The 26966-nt window shown below is 37.0% G+C and overlaps 1 protein-coding gene across 1 annotated transcript in view; it reads right to left on the minus strand.

The window, feature by feature from the left end:
* Window positions 1–26966, minus strand: part of TTN (titin) — a 241322-nt gene that overhangs the window by 63880 nt on the left and 150476 nt on the right. The window contains exons 180-233 of the mRNA XM_064453243.1: window positions 25887–26010; window positions 24767–25033; window positions 24522–24619; window positions 24198–24366; window positions 23837–24103; window positions 23417–23683; window positions 23047–23325; window positions 22532–22940; window positions 22304–22428; window positions 21942–22208; window positions 21054–21323; window positions 20589–20891; window positions 20167–20469; window positions 19633–19820; window positions 19431–19545; window positions 18578–18862; window positions 18135–18286; window positions 17851–17998; window positions 17540–17717; window positions 17329–17450; window positions 16936–17223; window positions 16546–16842; window positions 16252–16438; window positions 15541–15656; window positions 15146–15445; window positions 14598–14897; window positions 14399–14504; window positions 13107–13303; window positions 12696–13001; window positions 12312–12590; window positions 11570–11869; window positions 11165–11467; window positions 10693–11067; window positions 10292–10594; window positions 9512–9811; window positions 9127–9423; window positions 8743–9027; window positions 8358–8651; window positions 7672–7971; window positions 7256–7564; window positions 6974–7164; window positions 6064–6493; window positions 5250–5558; window positions 4689–4837; window positions 4567–4599; window positions 4337–4466; window positions 3937–4236; window positions 3534–3851; window positions 3148–3444; window positions 2740–3039; window positions 1724–2038; window positions 1482–1630; window positions 426–576; window positions 54–335 (exon numbers count right to left, since the gene is read on the minus strand). Coding sequence (XP_064309313.1) covers window positions 54–335; window positions 426–576; window positions 1482–1630; window positions 1724–2038; window positions 2740–3039; window positions 3148–3444; window positions 3534–3851; window positions 3937–4236; window positions 4337–4466; window positions 4567–4599; window positions 4689–4837; window positions 5250–5558; window positions 6064–6493; window positions 6974–7164; window positions 7256–7564; window positions 7672–7971; window positions 8358–8651; window positions 8743–9027; window positions 9127–9423; window positions 9512–9811; window positions 10292–10594; window positions 10693–11067; window positions 11165–11467; window positions 11570–11869; window positions 12312–12590; window positions 12696–13001; window positions 13107–13303; window positions 14399–14504; window positions 14598–14897; window positions 15146–15445; window positions 15541–15656; window positions 16252–16438; window positions 16546–16842; window positions 16936–17223; window positions 17329–17450; window positions 17540–17717; window positions 17851–17998; window positions 18135–18286; window positions 18578–18862; window positions 19431–19545; window positions 19633–19820; window positions 20167–20469; window positions 20589–20891; window positions 21054–21323; window positions 21942–22208; window positions 22304–22428; window positions 22532–22940; window positions 23047–23325; window positions 23417–23683; window positions 23837–24103; window positions 24198–24366; window positions 24522–24619; window positions 24767–25033; window positions 25887–26010 — 13132 coding nt within the window. The remainder of the gene's footprint in view (window positions 1–53; window positions 336–425; window positions 577–1481; window positions 1631–1723; window positions 2039–2739; window positions 3040–3147; window positions 3445–3533; window positions 3852–3936; window positions 4237–4336; window positions 4467–4566; window positions 4600–4688; window positions 4838–5249; window positions 5559–6063; window positions 6494–6973; window positions 7165–7255; window positions 7565–7671; window positions 7972–8357; window positions 8652–8742; window positions 9028–9126; window positions 9424–9511; window positions 9812–10291; window positions 10595–10692; window positions 11068–11164; window positions 11468–11569; window positions 11870–12311; window positions 12591–12695; window positions 13002–13106; window positions 13304–14398; window positions 14505–14597; window positions 14898–15145; window positions 15446–15540; window positions 15657–16251; window positions 16439–16545; window positions 16843–16935; window positions 17224–17328; window positions 17451–17539; window positions 17718–17850; window positions 17999–18134; window positions 18287–18577; window positions 18863–19430; window positions 19546–19632; window positions 19821–20166; window positions 20470–20588; window positions 20892–21053; window positions 21324–21941; window positions 22209–22303; window positions 22429–22531; window positions 22941–23046; window positions 23326–23416; window positions 23684–23836; window positions 24104–24197; window positions 24367–24521; window positions 24620–24766; window positions 25034–25886; window positions 26011–26966) is intronic.

Consider the following 26966-nt stretch of genomic DNA (forward strand, 5'->3'; position numbering starts at 1 on the left):
TGCTGAATGCTATGAAATTTTACTTGTTCATGGGTACTGAAGATGCTATTTACCTAGCACGTCAACAATAATATTCTTCTTCCGTTCACCACCGGCATTTTTAGCAAGAAGAGTGTATATACCCTGATGGCTCCTTTTGCAATTCTTGATGACCAAAGAAGAACTAATAGCTGTTTCTTCAATTTTGGCTTCTTCTGGTAAAACTTGGTCATCCCTGCTCCAACTCACTGTTGGAGTTGGTTTTCCTGAGACATATGCTATGATCCGAATTACTCCTCCAGCATGAACAACAATTCTGTCCCTGACGCTTGCATCCAAATTAATATCAGGAGCCACTGTGGGAGGTGAACAAAAAAATTAAATTATTTTTTTTTCCCTAACTTTGACTTAGAGGTACTAAAAATGTAAATGTAAATGATAAATACCAATTCTGTCCTTAATTTCAATAATGTCCGTAACTTCTCCAGGCTCTCCAATGCCAGCAGCATTCACTGCTCTAACTCTAAATTTGTAAAAACATCCTTCTTTTAATCCTGCCACAACGAACTTTGTTCCTCTAATTTCTTTATCTTTTACCTGGAAAAAAAAATTTATAACATCAGCTAACATCAAGGTGTCATCAATTCCTTTATAATGTTTGAAACAAATCTTAAATCTTAAATCAGATGTTGCTTCAGATTTACAAGCACAAGACAGTCTTAAGTGTACATGGATATAGCTCACACAGAATTCTTCAGAATCTGTGTAAGGAAATACAGGACATGGACCTACAAGCTATTCTGAAGATTCACCTTTTTGATAAATCTGACAGACAAAGATATTACAGCAGTTAGAACAGTCTGTGGTCTCAGAAGAATTACATGTGTTATTGGACAAATAAACTCATATAGGTGAGAGCAGCCAAAGAAAAAAAATATTATTTGTTCTTTTTAAGCCCCAACATGAAGCTTCTTTACCTGGAAACAGTGCAGGACATTTAGGTATTACTTAAAATACACCCAAGAGTTTACCAAGGTACAAAAAACAGCCAAGGTATGCATCAGTTAAATTTTCAGTCATGCACTATTGAAAAAATAATACATTCTTGAAAAGGTAGGAAAATGTAGGGACATAGTAGTTGGAAATGATTTTGCACAGTCTGACACCAGTGAGACTTACTTTTGTGCTGGTTCTAACTTGGTCTTATCTTCTGTTCTTTTATCACAAATTACCTATGTACTTTCTCACATTTTAAACAGAAACTTAAAAATTTTAACTTTAGGTAACTGCAAAGTTGACATGATGTTGTGGAGGGGCAATTACTGACTTTTATATTTAGTCTTCTATTTTTAACATATGAAGATAATTATAGTGCAAAAATATGAACTTTTATAAAATAACTTGCATAGTGAAAATCTGTAAAAATATATTTTCTGGAGGGATGTCTTTTGATAGACACACAGAGAGAAGAAACACAGATTCTGTAGTAGTTTTCCACCTACCCGTTCCCACTCTTCCTTTCCTTCCTCTTTATACTCAACAATGTAGCCAGTGACCCTTGAACCACCATCCTTTAGTGGTGGAGTCCATTCCAAGTCTACAGAAGACTTTGTCCAATCAGTAACTTTTGGAATAGGAGGGCCAGGTGGGGCTGAAAAATATTATTATACCATTACAGCATAACAATATATTCTATGTTCTCTAAATATTTTCAAATACAAAAATAGGAATCTAAAATATTTACCAATAGGATCTCTAGCAATTGCTGGATCAGATGGCATGCTTGGTGGACCAACACCAGCTGCATTGATAGCTGAAACACGGAATTGATATTCAGAGCCTTCAATAAGGCCTGTAACTTTGTACGAAACCCCCAGTGCCATGGGTTTGATAGGATCACGGTTAACCCTGGTCCATCTCTTTCCAGTAGTCTCTTTGCGCTCCAACCAGTAACCAGTAATAGGAGAGCCACCATCATGTTCTGGTTCTTCCCAGTTTACAGTCATTGAATCACGTGTTATACTGCTAACTGTTGGCTTGTCACAAGGCCCAGGAACAGCTGGGGGAAAAAATTCACACATAGCTTGCAAAAAAAAAAAGCTAAAGGAAGATGAAGATAGCTAGAGTACAAAACAGAGTTATGCACTCTCATGGTCACAGTTGCTTTAGGTAGTTACCTATCTGCACGAGACTCCTTCCCTCATTCACATTCCCATTCCTATTCAGGTGCATATAGTTTTGTGAAACATCAAGTATCTTTCCTTCAAATAACGATTGTCAAAAATGAGTTTTTTCTTGCCTTCCTGGCTCAGTATTTCATTTCAGTGCCCAGTCTAATCTTGGATGTTTTAAGAATGATTTTCTCTTGCCAGCCTAACATTCCTTCTACATCAGAGCTACACCACCTAATTCCTCTTTCAAAACTGAAGGCCAGAAATTGACCTTTCCTGATCTATACGGTCAATAACGTCTCAAATAGTACAGAATGACCTGAGTTTTATCAGACAAACCCTTATTTGTGTATTTAAACCTTAAATAAAGCATGAGATTGTATTTTAATATATAACAAGGAGGGGGGAAAGTATTTTTAAGTACTACATGTACTTTTAAGAACTAACTACTAATGGTAAAACTCTTCAAGCTGCTATAGAAGATTTACTTACATGAAGAGAGAAAAGTAGTAGTGGTATTTAACAGATGCTGTACACATACCAGCATATGAAAACAACTGACATAATTTGAAAGAATATTCCTACTTACTGAAAAGGTTTCGTGCTGTTTCTGGTTCACTGTCCAAAGGTTCTCCAATACCATATTTGTTTTGTGCCATAATGCGGAACACATATTCATGGCCTTCCATCAGCTTGGGAACAGTGAATAAGCATTCCTTAGGCTCATTAGTAACAGGTACCCATGTCCTCCTATTTGCTTCTTTTTTCTCTATAACATAGTTTGTAATCTTAGAACCACCATCATCTAATGGAGGAAGCCATGATATTGTCATTTTATCAGCCAGAATGGATTCAAATTTAATAGGTCCCACTGGAGGTCCAGGACGACCTAAAAGATACATTTTTTATAAAGAAGAATTAAATCAAACGTTATTAAAATAAAGTATAACATGAATGCTATCAATTTATGCAATGCATAAGAGTTCTTGATATCTACCCAGAACATTCAATCTCATCTCCTTCGAAGCAGTTCCCAGATTATTTACAGCTGTTATAGTATATAAGCCTGTATCACTTCTGCGAGACTGTTGGATCAATAAAGTGCAAGTATCTTCACCAACGATCTTGTTGACATGTTGATCATACAGCACTGGTGTTTTGTCATCTGGTTTCTTTGGAGAAGCTTTTAGCCATGTTAATGTGGGGAAGGGTACACCCTTTATCTTGGCCACAATGTTAACATCTGTTCCTTCTTCAACCTCCATAAATTCTTTGAGTTCAATAGATGGTGGGCCTACAATGAAATGTTGAAAAATTAAAATACAAATATACTTCATAATTTTAAAATGGAATTTGTATTTATTGGCATCAGTTAGTACTTACATGTCTGGTCTTTGACAACAAGTGGGCCAACAGTGGCTGAAGGCCTACTAGGACCTGCTATATTTACAGCTTTGACTCTGAATTCGTATTCTCCACCTTCTACAAGATCCTCAACAGTAAATTTTGTTTCCTCCACATCACGTCTGTTGCACTGCTTCCAAGTCTCTTTCACTTCTCCAGTACGATCCCAGCGGAGACATTCAACATTATAATGTGTAACAGGAGCTCCACCATCATTCTTTGGTGGTTTCCATGTCAAGCTCACCGTGTTCTTCGTTACAAGGCCAATCTTTAGTTTAATAGGTGGATCAGGAGGATCTTCACAAACAAAACAAATGTGATTAAATCCACTGTACAGTACTATCTGGTTTTAAAGAATTTGTTTGTCTTTGATTTCACTTACGTATTGGATCCCTGGCTGTGGTCCGTTGGATGGTTTCTGCAGGAGGGCCAACACCAAAACGGTTTTCTGCACGTACCCGGAAGAAATACTCTTGGCCAGATATGAGATCAGGTACAACAAAGGAAGTACTTCCACAGCTTGCATTGACTTTAGTCCAGGCCTTCCCATCAATAGTTCTTTTCTCTATAACATAACCTCTGATTCTATCTCCACCATCATCATCTGGCATCTTCCATGAAAGTTTACAACTACCTCTTGTGATATCACTTACTTTTAGGTCTTTTGGTGGACCTGGGACATCTGTTAAAGTACAAGCACAACAGAAAAAATTTTACATAAGAATGTAGAAAAACAAGACCAAAACCTAGTATTTGAATACTTCAATATGTGTAAGCCATACCAAGCACATTGACTCTGATATGCACAGTTTTTTGTCCTGCTTTGTTCTTTGCTGTAATACTGTATCGTCCAGAATGACTTCTGTTGCACTCAGGGATGATAATCACAGAACGTGTATCAGTTGCTTCCACCTGTGTGGTATAGAAAGAAAAAGAAGTTATAGATCAACTTTAAATATGTATGTATGAAAAAATGCAACAATACTAAAGTTACAAAAATTGTTTGCCTTACCTGAGCTTCTTCAGGTACATTATGACCTCCCTCCTATAAGCAAAGAGAAATAATGTAAATATAAAAGGGGATAGGCTTAACTATCTAGAAACACATGTAGAAAAGTTTTTTGTTTTACTAACCTTTGCTGTCGTCTTTGCTTTTCCTTCAAACTCCCAAAATGTTTTTGGAACTGGACGACCCTTGATAACAGCTGGGATTTTAATTGTTGTGCCAGCACGACAAGAGAGGAAATCCTGTGCTCCAATATCAAGGAAAATTTCTGGTTCCTCTGCAAAAAAATTTTTATATATAAATTTTAAGAGCTACTGAAAGTAAATTTCTGTCAGTACTGAGGTAACGCCCCACACAAACATGCAGAATGCATGTTTATGTGAGAAAGGGTGGGTGTGCAAAAAGGAAGCTGGGGAGTATATAAATAGAAAAATTTGTAGTAGTCATTTCTTCATAAAATACACATTATTTCCTTAGTATGGATGTAGGTGCTAATCAGTTTTCTAATGGATCCTGCCCTGGTAAAGGTCATCATCACACTTTTAAAAACGTGTGTCAATTGTTTGATACATTTTTGTATAATTATTTGTTCTATTTTGACTTGGGCTTGCTTGGCATCTTGCTTGAACATTCACAGCATCAGGTGATATTTAGATATAAATAACTAAATTACGCACCAGAACACTTACCTAGAATATCTTGGACAAGTATTTCTGATGTTGCAGGACTTGGTTCTGATTCTCCAGCAGCATTTACAGCTTTCACCCTAAATCTGTATTTTCTGAGCTCTTTCAAGTTGGGAATAACACATTCACAAGTAGGAAAGAGTTTGTCTCCTTCATTCACTTTCTTCCAGTCAGTACTACCTTCATCTTGCATTTCGACTATGTATCCTTTTATAGGACTCCCACCATCCTTTTGTGGAGGCTTCCACGCAAGAGCTACAGATGATTTGGTTTTGTCTTTGACCTCTGGGCAAGATGGTGGACCCGGAACAACTTGTAAAACAAAAGCAAGTAAAAATTACCTGGGAGTTAGTGACTGCCTATATTTTTCTGAACAGTTTCTAAAGGAATGCAAGTATTTTAATTTTCTTCTGTCATACATAGAGTGTATGATCCTAGAACATGCATACTAATTACATATATTACATATATTATTAAGGGATACTTAAGATACAAGGCATAAAGATTGAACTCTTTAACAACAAAGAAAAACAATAATATAAAAATCTGACTCTGAATTCACTTTTATTTGGCAATGTTGGTGCCATGATAGTTTAAGGTTCATAAAAGAGGTAAAAAAATTAAAATAAAGCTAATTATTTTTAAAACAATGAAAAACAGCAAATCAGGAAACTACTTGGTGTCAATATATTCTTTTTGGTTTAATGAAAGCAAAGCATTAGATTAATTGCACTAAATTCAATATAAATAATAATAGCACATTTTAATTCTGGTGTGATAATGTCCTTAAAAATAGTCATAGAAATTATATACTTACATATGGGATCTGCTGCTAAGGCAGGATCTGATGGTTCACTGGGAGGGCCAATTCCAGCAAGATTTTCAGCCATAACTCTAAACTGGTATTCAACACCTTCAGCTAAACGAAGCACATTATACTCTAGACCTTTTACTGATGGTTTTGTTACTGGAGCCCTGTTAACACGTGACCAGTAGACACCTCCCACCTCTCTCTTCTCCAACCAATAGCCAGTTATTGGGCTGCCACCATTGTTCAAAGGAGGCTCCCAAGTCACCAGCATTGATGATCTGGTGCGATCTAAAACTTTGGGTTTTCCAGGAGGTCCAGGAAGGCCATAGGGATCCTTAATAACAACCTTTTCTGAGAGGCATTCATCACTTATTCCATATTTGTTTACAGCCCGGACTCTAAACTGGTATTTTTCATTTGTTGCAAGATTCCATACCTGAAAAATAAGATTTATATAAATTCTTTGTTACTTTCAGAATAAACTTACTTGAAGTTATGCAGCGGCTTCACTTTAAATTCTGCCTTGGAATCTCATTAACATACCTACGTTATTATACTACACAGCTGTATGTAATGCCCTAGGGATATTCTTATTTCAGGTGCATAGGACTGAACATAAATGAAAATGTCATCGTGTTTGTTTTTGCAGTTGGTAAAGCTATGAATAATGCTGGGAAATGGAAAGGGAAATGTTTTCTAAACTCAGCTGAGATTAAGTAGCAAAAGAGAGAATTTCTTGTTTTATCACATGAGGAAAACACACATACATAGATGGGCAACATTCATCTAGTAATTCCAGAGCCTAAATGGAACGTGAGCACAGGTATCTATGCAAGTAGCAGTTTTCATTAGATGTGTACTACTGTTATTTTTTTATGCATACTAAAGTATGTAATAAAGATATTTTAGAAATTACCCCAAATCTTCTCTCAACGGCACTTTTGGAGACTTCTTCCCACTCAGATTTCTTCCTACTAGCATCACGTTTCTCAATAATGTAATGGGTAATTTCACTACCACCATTATCAAGAGGTGCATCCCATGTTAAATAGCATGATTCTGCTTTAATATCAGAAACAGCAAGATTTCTTGGTGGAGAAGGACGATCTGCATGAAAGTAATAGAGCATAGGCTTACATTAATAAAAAGGCAAAAGCATTTTATTAGCTGTCATTTTATTAAAATGTCACATCCTTACCATACACTTCAACATGCACATTGCGAAACGCAGTGCCAAGACGATTGGAAGCTCTCACACTGTAAGTGCCTTTATCATCCCTCAGTGCTGCAGGCAGGATAAGTTCGGTTTTTGCCTCACTTCTAGATAATTCTTCCTTGGTTATCTTAAGTGCGCTGGATGTTTGATCAATTAAAACTTCATTCTTGTCCCATTCAATCTTTGGCATTGGCAGACCTGTCACATCAGCAGGAATATTAACTGGTTCTCCTGCCTTCACTTTGATAGTATCTCCCCTCACAGCCAAGCGTAATGTAACAGTTGGAGGTACTGAAACCAAGAAGAAAAATTACAGGGTGAAGGTGGAAATGAAACAGAGAAATTGCCTTGCAGCACTCTGGAGAAGTTTGTATGGATTTCTTTAAAGGAGATAATACCTTCATCATCTTGTATAACTACATTGAGGGGCAATGATGGTTCACTTTCTCCAATAGCATTGACAGCTTTGACACGGAATTCATACATATGAAGTTCATCGAGATTTTCAACGAGAAGAGATGTTGTTGGACAGAGCTTTGCATTAACTCTTTCATAGTCTTTTGAATCGTGTCGTCTCTTCTCAACAATATAGCCTAAGACAGGGCTGCCACCATCACTACGTGGAGGCTTCCAATCAAGTGTAATGGTTGACTTTGTCCTCTCTGTGTACATGAACCTCTCAGGTGCTGTTGGAGGACCTGTTAACACAGATTTATCATAATGAAAAAAAAAATAAATAGAGATTTTTTAATCATATTAATACAGTAGCTCTGGCTTTTTACAGCCATAGCTTTTGTATGTAAAGTATCTGAGTATGATTATGGATAGTATAAAGTTATGTATATGGATAAAAAGGTAATAAGTAGTGTCTCAGTAGACATCAGTATTTTGTTACATAAAGAACCATAGTAGTTTTACAGACTGATTCAGAGACCTGACTGAAGTAATTAATCTAAGGCAGATGCCTTATCCAGGTAGTAGTAAAGTAAATACACTTTATAGAAAGCAATCCACACAACAGTACTTGTTTATTAACATACAATTAAAAATTGTTTAAAAAACACGATAAAATTAGTCATCTTACCTAATGGATCAACTGCAAGAATTGGTCCTATTTCAACAGGTGGACCAGTACCAAACTTGTTCTTGGCGCTAACACGGAATTTATACTCCTGCCCTTCAACTAGACCTGTAATATCACATTTAGATCTCTCTGTGTCTACAGCTAGTCTCCATGTATGCATTTTGGCATCTTTCCGTTCAACAATGAAGCCGATGATATCACTGCCACCATCATCTTCAGGATCAGACCAGTTAAGCAAACACATCTTCCTGTTTGTGACCACTGGTTTCAGGTCAAGGACTGGCCCAGGAACATCTGAAAACCAAAATCAAACAAGTAGGATAAAGCCCAAAGGTTATGTCACCAAAACAAATGCGCAGTTGATTTCAGAAAATATTTTTCTTACCAAATACTTCTACTCTGGTTCCTGCAGACTTGGAACCACTGCTATTAGTAGCAGTAATTACGTATCTTCCATGGTCTTTTCTCAATGCATTCTTAATGGTTAACTCAGATTTTGTGCCAACATTTTCAATAACAACTCGATCTTTGTCTAATTCACCCTCCTCCACAGCCCATGCGATGGTGGGAGCAGGACGTCCTGTCACAGTGGCAGGAATTTTAATAGTTTGGCCAGCCATGATCTGAATGCCTGCTTTGACAGAAATATCCAGCTCAACAGTGGGAGGCTCTGCAGAAGAGAGAGAAACAGTTTATTATTTCAAGAGAGATATTCAAAAACACCTTTTAGGCAGCAGGATATTTCTTGAAAATAATACAATTGCAATACCTTTAGGTTCTGCAACTGTTACGGGTTCAGTTTCACCAGGCGGTCCTTCACCAGCTGCATTAAGTGCAGTAACACGGAGTTTATAGTCTGCACCTTCTCTGACTTCTTTAACAGTATACTGTCGAACCTTAATGGGTTTCTCTGTGCAACGTGACCACTCTTTTACTCCCATTAGTTGTTTATATACGTGGTAACCAGTAATATCTCCACCACCATTATATGCAGGAGGTTCCCATTCTAACTCAATAGAAGTTGAGCTTGTATCAGCAACCCTTGGAATGGGTGGACCGGGTGGCACTATAAATAAATAGGTGTAAATCAAAGTTAAAGGCTTTGAATCCTATTCTGTCACCTATCTGCTATTAGCTTTTGATAAGCTACTTACTTATTGGGTCCTGTGCAGTTTTTGGATCTGATGGTGGACTAAATTTACCAGGGCCAGCTGCATTTTCAGCACATACTCTAAAGATATAGGTTAATCCTTCCAACAGTCCTTCAACTTTTATTTCCAGAGCATTCACAAGGTTCCTGTTGACCCGAGCCCAATGAGTACTATTAATTTCACGTTTTTCAATCCAATATCCTATGATCGGGCTGCCATTGTCTTTTGGTTCATTCCATTTAACCAACATACTGTTGCTGGTAACATCTTGCACATCAGGTTTATTAGGTGGGTCTGGTGGAGCTGAAAAGATGAATTGTAATTTTGTCATCATTACTGTCTTCTCCAGAGCTTACTCAAAGCTAAGAGAGAACTAAGATATGAGAAATTACTAATTTTAAGTAATTCATAGTTCTTCTACTCCCAGGAGAGTAGAAAGAAAATTTGATTCCTAACTGCAATCAGTAATCAAACTTGCAGTGGTTCTCTCTTTTGGTAAGAATATTAGTCTACTGAACACAGAGAATGTCACTATTCAGATGTTAAGGGTTTTAAGTGTAAAGTTTTATGATGGTGATTGTCATTCTCATTTCTTTACTATTGAAAGTACAATGTTTTCAATATTTATCTTTATTTCAATGGTTTTAAATGTGCAATAAATAAGAATCACATTGCTTAAGTTTCTTCTGGGAAACATTCACACAGATGAAGCCGAGTGTTCTAAGAGTCTGTGTAGATTACACTGGCTTTCTGAAAAGGTTGTATTTCAAAATTAAAACTTACAGAAAGGATCTTTTGCTGTCACTGGTTTTGAAACACATGGTGGCCCTGATCCAACTCTATTTTCAGCAAATACACGGAAGAGATATTCTTTTCCTTCAATCAGTTTTGTTACATGGAATTTGCAATGCCTGAGTGTTGAACTGACAGTGACCCAGCCCATTTCAGCTTTTGTATTGTCTTTCTTTTCCAGTACATAGTTTAGGATTTCACTTCCACCATCATCAAGTGGAGGCTCCCACTTGCAAATTAATGAATTTTTCCTCACATCTTCAAATACAAAGTTGACTGGAGGCCCAGGTGTATCTGTTTGTAAAGCAGGAAAAATGATGAGTACTCATCTTGTGCACTTCTTACCCAATACTCTGAACAACTATGTGTTTTTGAGGACATTCATTACATACCTAAAACATTGACTTCACATGAGGCCTTTGCAACACCATGATCATTTTCTACTTTAATTGTAAACATGCCATGGTCAGCTCTGATGGAGTCACGAACTGATAGCACAGACTCTCCTTCTTTATGGTTGTCAATACTTGTACGTTCTGGCAGTGAAAGCTGGAAAGGTTCCTCTTCTTTAGCTTCACCTTTCTTCTTCCTTGTATATGTAGTTACTCTCTTTTTGATTTCTTCTGGTCTGACAACTTCATCATTCCTCAGCCAAGTGATAGATGGATAAGGTGACCCTGAAATATGTGCCTCAAGTATGATCTCATCACCTCTCTTCACCTCAAGGCCAGACTGTAGGTTTGCAGCAAGGAAGACTTTTGGAGCCTCTGTAATAACGCAGAATAATAGATGGAAAGTAGAATCTTCCAATATGTTTGAGGATGTATGGCAATTGCTACAAATAAACAAATGAGTAATTCATACCTATAGGATCCACAGCTTTCACAAATGGAGTAATCCGAGAAGGCTCACTGATGCCAGCAGCATTCTCAGCACGAACACGAAACTGATATTCCTTTCCTTCCTCAAGACCTTTCACTGGATAAGTTAATAGAGGTACCAGGTAGTCATTGCATCTCTCCCACCTCTCCTTGCCTTTAGTAAGCTTTTCTATTATATAACCCATAATCTTGCTTCCACCATCAAACAGGGGTGGTTTCCATGTAAGTGTTACTGATTTTGATGTTGGGTTATGGACCTCAAGGTCAACAGGAGGGTCTGGAGGCTCTGTGGAAGTGTAGCAAAAGAAGGATCATATGAGAAAAGAAAATATGAAGATTTTTGTTAAAATTGAATTAGCTAGATTATTTAGTAGTAAAAAGCCCTTACGTTTTGGGTCTTCTGCAATGATTGGGTTTCTTAGTTCAAGATATTCACCTCCTCCAATCTTATTGACAGCTTTAACACGGAAATAGTATTCACTGTTTGGGATAAGATCTTTGACCTGCCATGAAAGCTTATTTTCACCAGACATGACTGGGATATATGTTCTACGACCAGCTTCTCTGCGTTCCAGGACATAGTGCAGAATAGGAGTACCACCATCAAAGTCTGGAGGTTCCCAGGATACTTTGCAAGAATTCTTAGTTACTTCGCTTGCCTTAATGTCTTTACACTGTCCAGGTGGACCTGTTTTAAATAGGAATAATAAAATCAGTTAACTAAATAGATGGGAAAATGTATTCCTACAAATATGAAATTATATTGCATTTCATTACCTTGCAGAAAGCAGACCAAAACTACAAATGTTGGCTACACAGCATATATATGAATTTATGTTCCTAAAGGTGAAAAATATTCAGAATTCTTATAGGCTTTTTTATATTTATACGATGACTATACATAATAATTGGGCTTTGAGCAGCCACTGACTAGTTAAACCAACTTGGGGTAAAGTGGTTTTTCTTGTGGGATTTTGTAACATTAATGCCTTTATGGCAAACTACATGTGTCTGAGTTGAAGTGATTCCTCCACATGGCAGAAAAGGGATTTTTGTAGTCCTTTCTCCTGTCAGCTGCCAGGATTAAGTGAGGATAAGTATCTTTCTCAAAATGGAAAAAGACTAGTTACCTATGACTTTGACATTGATTGAGCCAGTTGTTGATGCCAGCTTGTTCTCCAATGTGATAGTATAAACACCAGCATCAGCATGAACGCTGTCTATGACTTCAAGCAATGCAGAGGTGTAGTCACTCTTCATTGTTGTTCTGTCACCAGCTTTCAACTCTTTGCCATCTTTGTGCCATGTTATAGTTGGGGATGGAACAGCTCTGAAGGGTACAGGGATACTTAATTTCTGTCCTTTAACAACAACAATGTCACGAGTTTTTAGATCAATGGTTGGATTACCTGTAAAAGTAAGTATAATATTAGTAGAAATCTGCCAAACAGCATTCTTTTTTCAGTTATGCAGATCTGAAAAAACAAACAAACAAACAAAGAATCTATTCTTACAGTCTGGGTCCTTGGCAACAACTTTTTCTGAGATGTCTGATGGCTCACTAGCTCCCACAGCATTGACAGCTCTGACTCTCAGCACATACTCCTTGTCTGGAACAACACCTTCCTCCACTTTACATTTTAGATCTTTTATTGGACGAGAATTGATCCGCATCCATTTTTCTGTTCCTGCTTCACACATCTCAACATTATACCCAATAATAGGGCTTCCACCATTCTTCTCGGGTGGTTTCCATGCAATGCAAATGTGCTTTCGACCTGCATCTGTGACATGTAAATCCTGAGGAGGTGAAGGAGGGCCTGCAGAAATGGAAAAGAATTGTGTCATTTTTTCTCCCAGAATATTTGTTCTACACAGTACACTGCTTCCATAATTCATACTTTGTATATTATAGAATTACTTACTTGTTGGATCTTCAATATGAATTAGGTCAGTTGGTTCACTGGGATGGCCACAGCCAGCTTCATTTTCTGCACGAACCTGGAACTGTACGTCTGTACCTTCAATGACATCAGTCACTCTGAAATTGCAATCTGGACCAGCTGTCTTGCCAGCTTTTACCCAGCGAGTGGCTAGTTTTTCTTTCTTTTCAATAACATATCTGAATATATTGGGGAAAATACTATCAGGTATTTGAAATATGAACACTTCAGATTTCTTACTCAATAAAATAGGTAAAGAGAGATTAGAATACGTTGGCCAACTGAAAAGTAGACAGAGACATGGATGACAGATTCAATGAACTTTACTTCACACATCAAACCACTTAGTCCTGTTGGTCCTGGTAGGTCTTAGATGTAATGGGGCTGATGTTACTGACAGACCCAATACTAAAAGCCAATTCCTAAACTTCTGTGTTCTCAGGTTTTAGAGAGCTGCAGAGGTAAAAGAACCTCCATGCTATATTTGTGTCCTTGCTAGTTTGGACCTTAGTGGTTAGTTCACTGAACATATTTGTAGATATTACCTGTGAGCTACTCAGCTGTCAAAAATCTGCCTATGATGGTTTATGGGAAAGTAATGTGAATTAAGTGACTTAGGTTGTTTCAGGCAGATCTCTGTACTTGTCAGTTTGTTTAAGATATGCTTACTGTGATTGGAAAGGAGAGGAAGAGTGAAAATATAAACAGGAAAAATCTAACTGGCATTCAAGGTGAATTTCAGAGGACAGATACTTTAGAAATCAAAGAAAAGGGCAATTTAGAAGCAATCCAAAGGAGTAAAGAAGTCTGGAAAGTATAATAAAGAAGAGAGTGAACAGAAAAGACATGAGGCTTCATCTTAGCTGAGTGTACGCAGTTTGAGTGAGAAACTAGGGCAGAAGGAAAATGTAGCACTATTACTTGGTAGATGGGTGTAAGTCACTACAGCTCTGGAGGAACTGTAGGCTATGGTTGCATCAATTTTTTTTCTTTTGTATACAGTTCACTTTAATTAATTTGATTATATGCTGTTTTGAGGATGTTGACACACATGTGCGTTCATAGACATTAGGTTATTTACAGTTGCATAATTTCCACATTTTAAAATTAAACCCTTAATTGCTTTGACCACATGGCTTCTCTTTTACATCCATCCACCTCTCTTTCATATAAAATGTGTCCATGTAAAATTTAAACATTTTGAGAGAAATGTCCTCATTCATGAAAAGATCTTAATCTACTGGAAACACTCTACAAACTTAAAATGACCTTACCTTTGAATTGGTCTGCCACCATCATTCTTAGGTGGTTCCCATTTCAAATCAACATGACCTTTTGTCACTTCAACTATTGCAAGAGCATATGGAGGCCCAGGGGTTGCTAAAAGAAAAAAATACACACATTAGAAGAATAGGAATCCATTACATGTGAGCTGTTTCTACTGATCACTCAGTAAGCTAATCTGGAACTTACTGAATGTATCTTTAGCAAGCACTGAATCTTCAATTTCACAATAGTCGCTCTGGCCAATGGCATTTTCAGCAGCCACACGGAACACATACAATGAGCCTTCAGTCAGTGGGCTCACTGTGTACTTGGTATCTTTCACTGTTGTATCAACTGTCTGCCAGCCTTTTCGCCTTACATCTCTCTTTTCAACAATGTAGTTGGTAATTGGGGAACCCCCATCTTTTTCTGGTACAGTCCATTTAAGATCTGCTGTGTTTTTAGTAATATTAATAACCTCGAGCCACCTAGGTGGTGAAGGAGGATCTGTAAAATAGAAAAAGAAGGTAAAACAGGTTAATGTATTTCCCAACAAAGATCTTGGAAGACAGGGATACACCAAAAGTATTAAAATTTTGTATTTTCTTAGCTGAATCAGGGTAGATTCTAATATTTCATAAGCTTTCCAAGAGTTCACCTGGTACCTACAGAGGCAGGCATACATGGGTCTTTTTTAAAGTCAAAGCTTTAAAGACTGTATCTGCAGTAGCAGCACATTCTGAAACAATACTCACAGAGCCTCTCCTTGCACAGCACAGGGTCACTAGGTTCACTGGGCTCACTCTCGCCAGCCTTGTTCACAGCTCTTACACGGAATGAATATTCTTGTTTCTCCATAAGCCCTTTGAGGAAGTGTTCAGTTGTGGGAACTCCTTCAGCCACCCTCACCCACTCATCTGTTCCGGTCTTCAATAGTTCAATGACATAAGATTCGATCTTTGCCCCTCCATCATGTTCTGGCTTTGTCCAGTTCAGGAATAATGACGTCTTGCCAACGTCCTTCACAGTTGGCTTTCCAGGAGGCCATGGTGGATCTAGACAGGAATCCAATATTAATTATGTGATTGAAAACAAAAAATTTTGTTGTTGTTGTTTTAAAATTAAACCATTAAAAATGTGTTTATTATACCAATTGGGTCTTTCACTAAAATTGGCTCTGTTTCCTTGCTTGGCTTTCCAGGTCCTGCAAGATTCTCTGCCAAGACACGGAACTTATATTTCTTCTTATTTGTAAGACCTTTAACTCTGGAAATAAAAATTAAGTTTGATTAAACCAAAACTACACATTAACTCATGCCTAAAACATTATTCTCTCTACTCTTCATTCTACAATTTACTTGGAAAATCGAAAATACCCAAATTACTGCTAATGATGGTTTATGAACTAGTAAATATTCAAAATAGGTATATTGTCAACAGTACAATGGTGCACCATGGCACAGAAACCAATGTTTTGAGAGTCATCCTGCATTTTTGTAAGTTCTGTGGTTGTTAGTTAATATGAATATCAGGAGAAAAAAAACCCAGGGTTTTGGTAAATTAATACTTGAGATGGCTATGCCTGCTATTTTAGAATGTCTTATGAATAATCAAAAAACACATAGCACAGGAATTATTTGAGCATAACATTTTTTAAAAAAAGAGGCAATTCACTCTTCTGTAAAGACATTTTTCTTTAAAACTAAGTATCACAAAAAGTATGCTACCAGATGTTAGTTGGATCTAAGCTTATGGAGGCAAGGAAAAAAGAGTAAGAACAATACAAAACTTGTTTAAAAGGCTACTGTTACATTTTTATGTCTCTGTGACCTATTTCAGATTAAACTGACTATAGTCTTACTTGAACGTTGTATCTTTCACTGGCATTTTATTGCATTTTATCCATTTATCTTGCTCAGGATCATATCTTTCAACCCAGTATCCAGTTATGGGGCTGCCACCGTCTTCATCTGGTTCATTCCATGTTAAGGTGACTGAATCTTTAGTGACTTCTGTAGGCTTGAGACCTGTTGGAGGGCCTGGTGGATCTGTATAAATTAATAAATTAAAAACAAAACCAAAAACCATCACATATATGGGTTTTGTTTCCCCATTAAAATATTGTAAAAAATTAACATTAATTTAATTAACTAACCAAATGAATATTTTGCAATGATGGGGTTACACTGTGCTGGCTCCCCAATACCATACATGTTCTCAGCACTGACTCGGAACACATATTCTTTATGAGGAGTTAATTTGGTAGCTCTGAATTTTGTATCCTTAATAGTTGATGACAACTTGTGCCATATTTCACTGTCTGTAGCCCTTTTCTCAAGGACATAGTTGGTAATTTTAGAACCCCCATCATCTCGTGGAGGATTCCATGTCAGAAGGCAGGATTCATTTGTGATTTCTGATACATCAAATGCAGCTGGTGGACCAGGTTTATCTGTAGAGGACAAGATGTGAATGTTAATATTCTGCTAGCATACCTCAGTACACTACTAATGATTTTTACAAACAACATAAAACACATGCATACCAAGAACATTAACTTCAACAACAGCAGTAGCACGTCCACTGGAATTTACAGCTTCTATAATATAGGTTCCACTGTCACTCCTCTTGCTGTCTGTAATAGTGACTGTAGAATGATTAGGCTTGGTTTCAATGGTGATTCTGTCATCAGGTCTCAAAATTTTGTCAGCCTTGGTCCACGTAATCTGGGGCTCAGGCTTTCCAGTCACTTTAGCTGGCAGCTCAATTTTAGTTCCAGCTTTCACAGTAAGTCCAGCAAGAAGCTTCACATCTAAGAAAATTTCTGGAGCCTCTGATTTAGGAGAAAAGAAAAACATTGTTATAGAAGTGGTATTTCAGAGACTGGTAAAAATAAAGCAGCTATTGCAATTGTGTAATAAGTGTTTGAAATAATTACCTTTTGCATCAATGGCCTGAATATCATCTGTTGGCTTACTTGGCTTGCTAGCTCCTATTCTGTTCAAAGCCTTAACCCGATATGCATACCACTCTCCTTCCTTGAGTTTTGTTACTTCCATTCTGTTAAAAAAAAAAAATCCAGATATTTAAAGTGGTGAGAATGGCTTGGTTAGTTGAAAGGATATGGTCTCTGATGTTAATTTACTTACTTTGTTTCAACAACAGGCTCTCCACAGGTCTCCCACTTGTCTGTGCCACGTTGGGATTTTTCTACCAGATAACCCTTAATGCGGGCACCACCATCATATTTGGGAGGTTCCCATGTTAGGAAGATTCCTTTTGATGTTGGATTTCTCCATTTAACATTCTCTGGTGGATCAGGCACGGCTATTAAAAATTAAAAACATATGGGGCCTTAGAAACCAGTCTATGGAAGATATTGTTTTGCATCTTATTTTGAAGAAAATCAGCAAGATCTCAGAAACAGAAAATTAGCAACAATGTAAAAAAGTTAACTCACTTGCTGGTGCCGACATATTTACAGGTTCGTCAATATATGCAGGTTCTCCCGGGCCACACTTATTGCATGCAGAAACTCTAAATAAATATTCTTTTCCTTGGATGAGGTCAGGTACAGTGAACTCTTGGTCAACAACATGATCCATAACCTAAAGAGAAAGCAGGCTTCAATGTGGTTTAAAATTTATTTCCAAAGAGCAATTACCAAAAAAAGACACAAAATTCAGTAGCACATGTGGAAACAATATAGCAAATAGAAATTGAAATGAGAAAGAATGAACTTACTTTGTTCCATGTTTTCCTGCTTACTTCACGTTTTTCAATTATATAGCCAGTAACTGGACTCCCGCCATCATCTTCTGGAGGTTCCCATGACAACTGTACTGTGTTCTTGATTACATCTAAAACTTTAAGTTCTCTTGGTGCACTTGGACGTGCTAGAAATCACAGAAATGGTATTAATTATTTTGTAATTGGAGTTTGACAGATGATCTTTATGTAATCCGTCTGTTAGAAGACTTACTCTTCTTAGTCATTCTTCTTTAAACAGGAAAGTTGGATATTGAAAACCAGAAAAGAGGTTTTTTGAGGATGGGTTTCTAGCTTTTAGTTATATTTTCATATACTTGGTTTACTGAAAGTCGTGTGATTTCACATTATTAACCTAATTAGATTTTAGCAAGATAAATATGGAATGTTATTACTAGAATATATACATGCCCGCTTACCAATGACATTAACATCAATTTCTCCTGAAACAGATGACACAGGGTTTTCTAATGTTAAGGAATAAATTCCCTTGTCTGGACGTTCACTTGGAGTAATTACAAGTTCTGCAAAGGAGGCAGTGGTCTTCATTGTTACACGATCACCCTGTTCTAAGACTTGGTCACCAAAGGACCATGTGGCAGTTGGCACAGGGTAGCCAGTGATAGGAACACGGATCTTGATTGGCTCTGGAACAATAACTTCCAGCCCGTCTTTAAATGCACTTAGGTCCATTGTAGGTCCAACTGGAAAAAGTGGAAAATGGGTTAGATGAAATATTTTCAGATGTTCTGAATATGGCTAATGATAGCTGTGTTGAGAGGCTGTTTCTGACTGTATCTCAGCCTGCAGATTGGAGCTGTCTAGGCCTAGCTGTGACTTATCACTCCTTACTTCTCTTGGCTAAACATTTTTGAGAAATACATGAGATGATAAGGCAGCTTAGTATTTTCAAGTAGGAGATCTAATTTACCCTTCAATATAAAAACTTCTTACTGTTTTGATTTTTAGTTTTTTTATCTTCTCTGCCTTTCTCTTTCTGTTACCTCCCACCTTCCACAAAGCTAGGCTGGGAGACAAAGGGTCATGCCTTGCTGCTCAGGCAACCTAATAGCTCTCTGCCTAATAGCACAGCTAATTATCTGCAGAATTCATAATGCAGGAGAAATAGCTCAGAATCTCAAATGTCTAAGGCTCTTTATATGAGTTGGCATCACAGTTATATTGTGAAAAATATTCATGTTACCCACAAGATGCACTTTAATAGTGTGTGTTATCTGATTAATTATCTTTAATAAGTAGCATATGGCTTACCAAAAGTATCATCTGCAGTTAATGGACCAATAGCCTCCGCTGGGTCAGACACACCAGCTGCATTTTCTGCTGAGACTCTGTAGTAATAGCTGGATCCTGGCTTCAATCCAGATACCTAAAAAGCATAAATAATCATTTAGTAACTCATATTAAAGATGATCTACACATATTGAGTAGTTTGTTGATGAACAGAGTATCTTACCTTAAAAGTAAGAGCAGGTACTAGTTTTGGATTACAGCGAATCCACTTGTCTGTTCCTTCTTCTTGCCTTTCAACAATATAGCCTAAGACTGGACTTCCTCCATCTTTGAGAGGAGGTTCCCATGTGAGCTGCACTGATGACTTAGTTTGATCTGAATGATCAAGATTAATGGGAGGACTCGGTCTCTCTGAAAATAATTTGAGAGAAATAAATTTTCGCAACTGATTATGGTTCTGCGTATCAGCTGTCTATACCTTAAAGTACTCTTTCTAAAGCCTTTGCATAGCTTTTTCTAAACCAGTTTTAAAAATTTATTTTGGATCTTAGTTTCGGAGCAAAAATATTTGGAATTCTTACTGAACCAAATGGTAGCAAGGTAATTCTGATATGTTTGAAGGAAAAGTAGGAAAAATCTAACTGTACATGGTATTTGCAGCACGTTTCTCAACTGAAATTTCCTGCACACATAATATATAACCAGCCAAAACGTCCCTGTCTCATAATGCAATCACAATCAGTGCTTGCATACTTACCGATTGGGTCCATAATTTTTACTGCACGTGTAGCAGGACTTGGTTTGCCAACTCCAACCATGTTTTGAGCTCTTACTCTGAAGAAATACTCTTCATTTTCCACAACATCAGTCAGGACAGCTGACAGTTCATCAGCTCCAGTGGTCATAGTTGGCTCCCATTTGATCGAAGCTCTGTTACGCAGCTCAATAACATAACCAGTAATTGGAGATCCTCCATCATACTCAGGTGGTTCCCAGGTAAGTGTAGCTCCAAACCTGTTCACATCAGTAACTTCTACATTTTGAGGAGGACCAGGAACATCTGCATTTTATTTTAGGGAGAAAAAGGAAAAACAAGGTATGTGTTTTTTACCTATTAGAGTTTGTACTGCTTTTCTTACACTGTCATCAAACACTGAATTTTTCATAACTTCTGCTTACCAAATTTGCTCCTAGCTTCCACAGGTGTCTCTGTTTCCACTGGCTCACCAGTGCCCACTCTGTTCCGTGCACTAACACGGAAGAGGTACTCAACTCCTCCTTTTTGAAGTCCAGTAACGGTGTATTCACAATTTTCAGCACGATCAGTGACCATAATCCAGGTCTTACGCTTGATATCACGTCTTTCAATGACGTAGCCTATTATTTTACTTCCACCATCACTTTCTGGTTCTTGCCAGGCAAGGCCAACTTCACCATCATATGTTTCAGTGACTTCCAAGTTTCTAACTGGACCCGGGACATCTAACAAAAATGTGACAATATTTTAGGGCATTGCACCTTTTTTTGTTTGTTCTTTTTTTGTTTGTTTGTTTGTTTTTGTTTTTGTTTTGTTTGTTTGTTTTGTTTTCTTTTTGCTCTGGCTTAAATAAATGTAAGCAAGCTTTTAATAATGGGATTACTTACCAATGACATCTACATTGATGAATGCTTCTGCCTGGCCATGTTTGTTTCGAAGTATAACCTTGTACCTTCCCTTATCTGATTTCTTTGCTGCGTAAATTTTGAAGGTAGTGCAGTCTGTTGTTGTATCAACAGTTGTTGTGGGCAGATTTTCCTCCCCTTTCAACCATTCAGCTTCTGCTCTTGGGTAAGCATCATATGGGACAGTCATAGTTAAAGGCTTCCCAACATCAACCACAAGATTTTGATCACCAGTCTTGATTCTAGGAGCAGCTAAGGAAGAGCAACATGACAAGTAAGTACTTACTTATAAAACAAATTTGATGTATTTGTGTAGTCAGCAAAGAAGCTAATAGAGAAAAAAGGATCTGTTGTGTGAAACCTAAGTAAATCCTTCATATACTCATTGGATTACTCCAGAGAAAGAAACTCAGTCAGGTTGGTATGTACTGTGTCCTCCTGTAAAGTCAGGGAAGAGGGTGTTGCTTTTTGAGCATTAATTTAATGTAGTTACTGGTCTGATCCTGTAAATCAGTCAAATGAGGAATTAAATGTCTTATATGACTGAAATGAGTAGGCCAAAGAGTTTTGTGTTTTAGATCTGCAGTGGCCTAATTTAAAGAAAGGTTCTGCCTCCTTTAAGCTCAATTCATGCTCACTGGTACAGACACTGAAATGTGACCTATATTTGCCTTAACACCTGGATTAGCATGGTATAATAAAAAATGTTTGTTGCCTGAATTATAATTCATACAGTTTAAGTGCACTTGTCTCAGCCTGACTGTGTATTCATTTTAGTTCAAGTCTTTGAAAGAACACAAACCAATTTAGTTAAATAGTTAATTCACTAATCCAAGATTTTATAGAAGAAACACAAAGGAAGAAACTTACCAGCTAATTCAAGCTTAGCTCTAGCTTCCTTATCTTTGGCAATAAATCTGTATTCCCCTTGGTCACGGGGCTTTATCTCACACACCTGCAGCCTGTGAACCTTTCCTTCACTCATCATCTGATGTTTGTCACCTTGGACGATAATCATGTTATTTCTCAACCACTTGACCTCCACACCATCTTTGTTCAACTCCGCCATGAAGATGACATCTGCACCAGGAGCTTCATAAATATCTTGTGGTGGTCGGATGATCTCAACAGGGATTTCTGAAATAAATGTCAATTCATTTGGTATTATTTTTGTATTGTTTCTATTATTACTAAACCACAAAGAAATAAATTGTATTCAGTTTTACTCATACCTTCAACAAAAAGTCTTGCCCTAGATTTCCTGTCATCCACTCCACAAGAATATTCACACTCATCATCTAATCTACAGTCTTTTATGATTAATCTGTGCAGATTTCCATCCTTTTCAAACTGGTATCTTTATGGGGGAGAAAAGTAAGTAGTATTTTAGTTTCCAGACAAAGCAACAAAATAAAGCAAGCATGTTTAGCATATTAACAACCATAATAAAATGTACATACTTTTTGCCTTCTTTGATTTCTCTTCCATTTCGGTACCATCTTACACTGGCTTTCTCTTTGGAAAGCTGGCATGTAAAGACAGCATCATCAAATTCAGTGACGGTCTGGTCCCGGAGATGTTCAATGAAGTCTGCTGGTGCTTCTGTGATAAGAAGCTCTGCAACAGATTTGTCTTGTCCAGCAGTAACAGTGTATTCACCTTCATCTATAAATCCACAGTCTTTAATGATGAGTGAGTGTTTGTATTTATCAATTTTGTACAAAATGCGCTTGTTGAACGTGATCTCTTCACCATTCTTTGTCCATTTGAGGGTTGCATTGAGGCGATTGACTTTGCACCAGAATGTGACAGTTTTCTTTTCCATGGTCTCAATGTCTTCAAGGGGCTCAACAATTCTGAGATCCTCCTCTGTTAAGACAATAAACCAAAACTGATTAATTTAAATCCTCATGATCTTGATGTGAAATTGAGTGTAAGATCATGAAAAAAAATCATTAGAGTGAAAGTTATTTACCTAATACTGTTAAGGCAGCAGAGCTTTTGACGTGTTCACCTCTCTGGTTTGACAGTGAGATGGTATAGGTCGCTTGATCTTTCAGTTGTGCATCTCTGATTCTGAGAGTGTAAACTAAATCCTTCTGGACAATAATGTATTTTGCACTATCAAATATTGCTTCATCGTTTTTGTACCACTTCTCTTTGGCACCTTCTTTATTGACTTCGCAGTTGAAGATAATTTCTTGACCCTCATTAACTTCTTGGTCCTTAAGGGGAGTTATAATCCTGAGTTTTTCTGAAATTGAGAAAATAGAAGAAATAGAATATCAAGTAGTATAAAGAATGCAACAAAATATGCACCAGCACATTGATAAAATAAAACTTACCAATCACTGTTAAGCGTGCTGTAGCTTTAGCTTCACCAACCATGACAGTATACTTTCCTGCATCTCCTAGAATAGAGTCTTTAACCACAAGTGTTCTCTTTTTGCCATCTGAAATGATGTCGTACTTATCACCAGGCTCCAGGACTGTGTCACCCCTCAGCCACTGTACTGTAATTGCCTCTTTGGATACTGAACAGACAAATTCAGCTTTGTCTCCTTCAAGCACCTCAAGATTTTGTGGTCTGGTAAGAAATTCTGCTGCAAGTTCTGAAAGAAAACATTTTTGGTAGATATATATGATTTTATTTTATTTTTTACTTATGAAGAGAGTAAACGAAGTTATATATTCTTACTGATTTTTAAAATTTAATTTAAAAAATTTTTTTCCAGAAAACAAGGGCACCAAAGTAAGACTCTTACCATGTACAGTAAGTTTTCCTGTTGTACTAGAACTTGGGAGCTTGCAAGTATATTTGCCAGCATCTTCAGGATGAGCATTACGTATGAGAAGAATTCTCTTTCGGCCATCAGAAATGTGTTCAAATCTACCACCATCAGGCACCTCCTCATCTCCTTTAAACCAAGTAACTTCAGCATTAGGCTTTGAAACTTCACAGATCAATTTTACAGTGTCATTTTCATTTACTTCAAGATCATGAAGATTTTTTGTGAAAACAGCCTCTTCCTCTGCAACAAGAATTTAGAAAGATGATTGAAGCCTTTCATCAAAAAACCACATTTTTTCTTGTTCATAGTTTAGATTCTAAAATGCTATGTTTACCTATCACTGTAAGTAGGCCTGAAGTCCGAGCTGTTTTTGCTTCACAGGCATATTCAGCTTCATCATCGAAGACACATTTACTGACAACGAGAATGTGTTCTCTACCTTTGGAAATTATGTCATACTTTTTGCCTTTTCTAATTTCAATGCCATCCTTAAACCACTTCACCTGTTTTAGAACAGATCAACATGGTTATTAATATTAATATATTCACCATAGATTTCAGTTGTGTGTTCTTTTGTAACAATGCAATAAAGTGGTCAATTTTTAAAAAAATCCTCTAGTTGGAGGAGCTACTCTTATTAAAAAGTATTATTATTGACCTTGACACCTGGACGGGAAATTTCACATTCAAACCGAGCAGATTCTTTTTCTTTAACTTCAAGGTCAGTTAGGGGTCTCAGGAACTCAACACGAATAGCTATAAGAGAAAAGAAAATTTTTAGTAGAGGAAAGTCTATGGCAGAGAGGAATAAATTGCTGACATTGATATTATTGCCAGCCATAGATTCTAGTACACTGCATTTATAGTACTTAGACATTTTGTAGAAAATTGTAAATGACTCACGTTCTACATTGAGAAAACATGATGTCTTAAAATCCTTAGCATCACATGTGTATGTTTTAGCATCATCCAGTGTGCAGCCATGGATAATGAGTTTTCTGACCCTGCCATCAGAAATAATATCATACTTCTTTGTTTTGTGAATTTCTTCTCCGTTTTTGAACCATTTAACTTTTGCATTTTCCCTGGAAACTTCACATTCCAGTATTGCAGTGGCCTCCTCTTCAACAGTCTGGTCCTCGAGTGGTTTAGTAAATTCAACTGGGGGTTCTAAAAAGAAACAGATGGATTTTTGGTAGAAAAGAACTAAATTAGAGCCAGCCCTCTCCTGTCCCATGAACTATCCCATACTGTTCACTAATTTTCCTTGACTGAATAATCAAAAAGGCTCTTAGACACCTCTGCTGAAGGGTTTTGGGTTTTCTTTATTTTTAATGCTGAGACATGTTCAGTTAATTAAGCCAATTTCCTCATTTTCAGCCTACTCTAAGATTAGACTGACTGATATCCTCGTCCATGGGATTTTTACTCACAAATCATCATAAAACCTTGCAACTCAGTTTCTTTAGCTGAATTATACCCATGTGATCTCAGTGACTCTGAAGTTATAGTCTGATTTTAAGGAATGATTTTTTTACTTTTCCTTACTGAATTAGAAGTGTGTGTGGTTTTTTGGCTTCTTAGCCATACATAGCTTGCAAGCAGTGCATGTGGGTATACAGTCAATGTTACATCATCTGACTGCTGGCACAGTTGTGTTCTCACATGTTTGCAGATATTCCAAAGAACAGAAAAAAGCCATTGGCAGCCATAAAGGCCAGTATTTGTGGGTCATCTTGAGGCCAATTGAATATTTGTGTCTGCATTGAAGCCCTGGAAATCCTAATGAACTGATTCATCTCCCACATCTGACATATTTCTAGTATTTCCCCTTTTCCTCAGCTCTTCTGTGAAGCATAAAGGTTTTAAGTGGCTTTTTAATCAGGAAAGTTATCTACCAGTCCAATATTGTATGTATGACCCTACTAATTTGATATATGGTGTATATTAACATCCTATTCCAGGGTGAATCATGAAGGGACCATTAACACTGACTATGGTATAATTAAAATGATTGACTCACCTTTCACAAAAAGATTTGCTTGAGTTCTGAAATCTTTTGCTGTCAGTGATACCTCTCCCGCATCTGTTAACTTGACGTCTCTAAGAATAAGTGTGTGAACTCTCCCTTCAGCACGTGTCATGACCTTATAAAGTACATTAAAAAAACCCTTTGTAAGTGTTTTCGACAAATATTTTAAAAATATTTAATGAAATAGCATTGCTATTTATTGTTACCTGTGGAGTGTGGTCATTTACTTTTTAAATTAAATTTCAATAATTGTCATTTGTATGTATTAGATATAGCTCAAGACACAAATGTTCTGAGAATTTTGAGAATAATTTCTGTTTTGTCCTTTCACTTACAAGAAATTGTATTTTTAAGTTTCCTTATGTTTTAAGGTATTTGTGTCCTTGTATTAGAAAACCTGAGTCTACTATCAGAGTTCAAAATGAGGCTGAATTGAGATCATGTTCATTTTGAACAGGTACTAATAAATACCAAAATAAGTAAATTTATGGAAAAAAGCTGGTATTACTCCTGGCTACATCTAAAGTAAAAAATTTTAAGAAGATATAAAGAGGTTTGGCACTTCCCTCATACACTTTTTTGTAAATGCCAATTTGACTTTCTATTATTAAATTTTGGTTTAAAATTCTGCCTAAAAAATAATCCCAAACATTTCTGTGTTGATCTATTGCTGAAACTACTTTACAATCATGAGTTTGAGTTGGGCTACTCCTACACAAACATCCCTTTTGTCTAGGAGTGGGCCTGGGGGATTCAGGGATACATCCTGCATTGCAGCCATTAAGTAGGCTGCTACTCATTCATGCCATTAATTTTAATATAGCTCTTGAAGAATTCTATTTATTTATTTTCAGAGAAGTATGTGATCAACTAGTAGATGCTGGTTTAGAAAAATAAAGGGGGAAAGTGAGCTTCTGCTAAGGAAGAAGCATAAAAGATTAAGTTATTTTTGAGAAGGCAGTCCTTTTTGCTTCAGAGGGAAGGAAGGAACTAAGACGCTGTCCTTCCTCACAAATGGTCATTGTGCCCCTGAGACTAGCTCTAGTGAATGCTCATCTGAAAGGGATTGAG

Source organism: Phalacrocorax carbo, chromosome 5 (assembly GCF_963921805.1).
Source record: "Phalacrocorax carbo chromosome 5, bPhaCar2.1, whole genome shotgun sequence".
Lineage (NCBI taxonomy): Eukaryota > Metazoa > Chordata > Aves > Suliformes > Phalacrocoracidae > Phalacrocorax > Phalacrocorax carbo.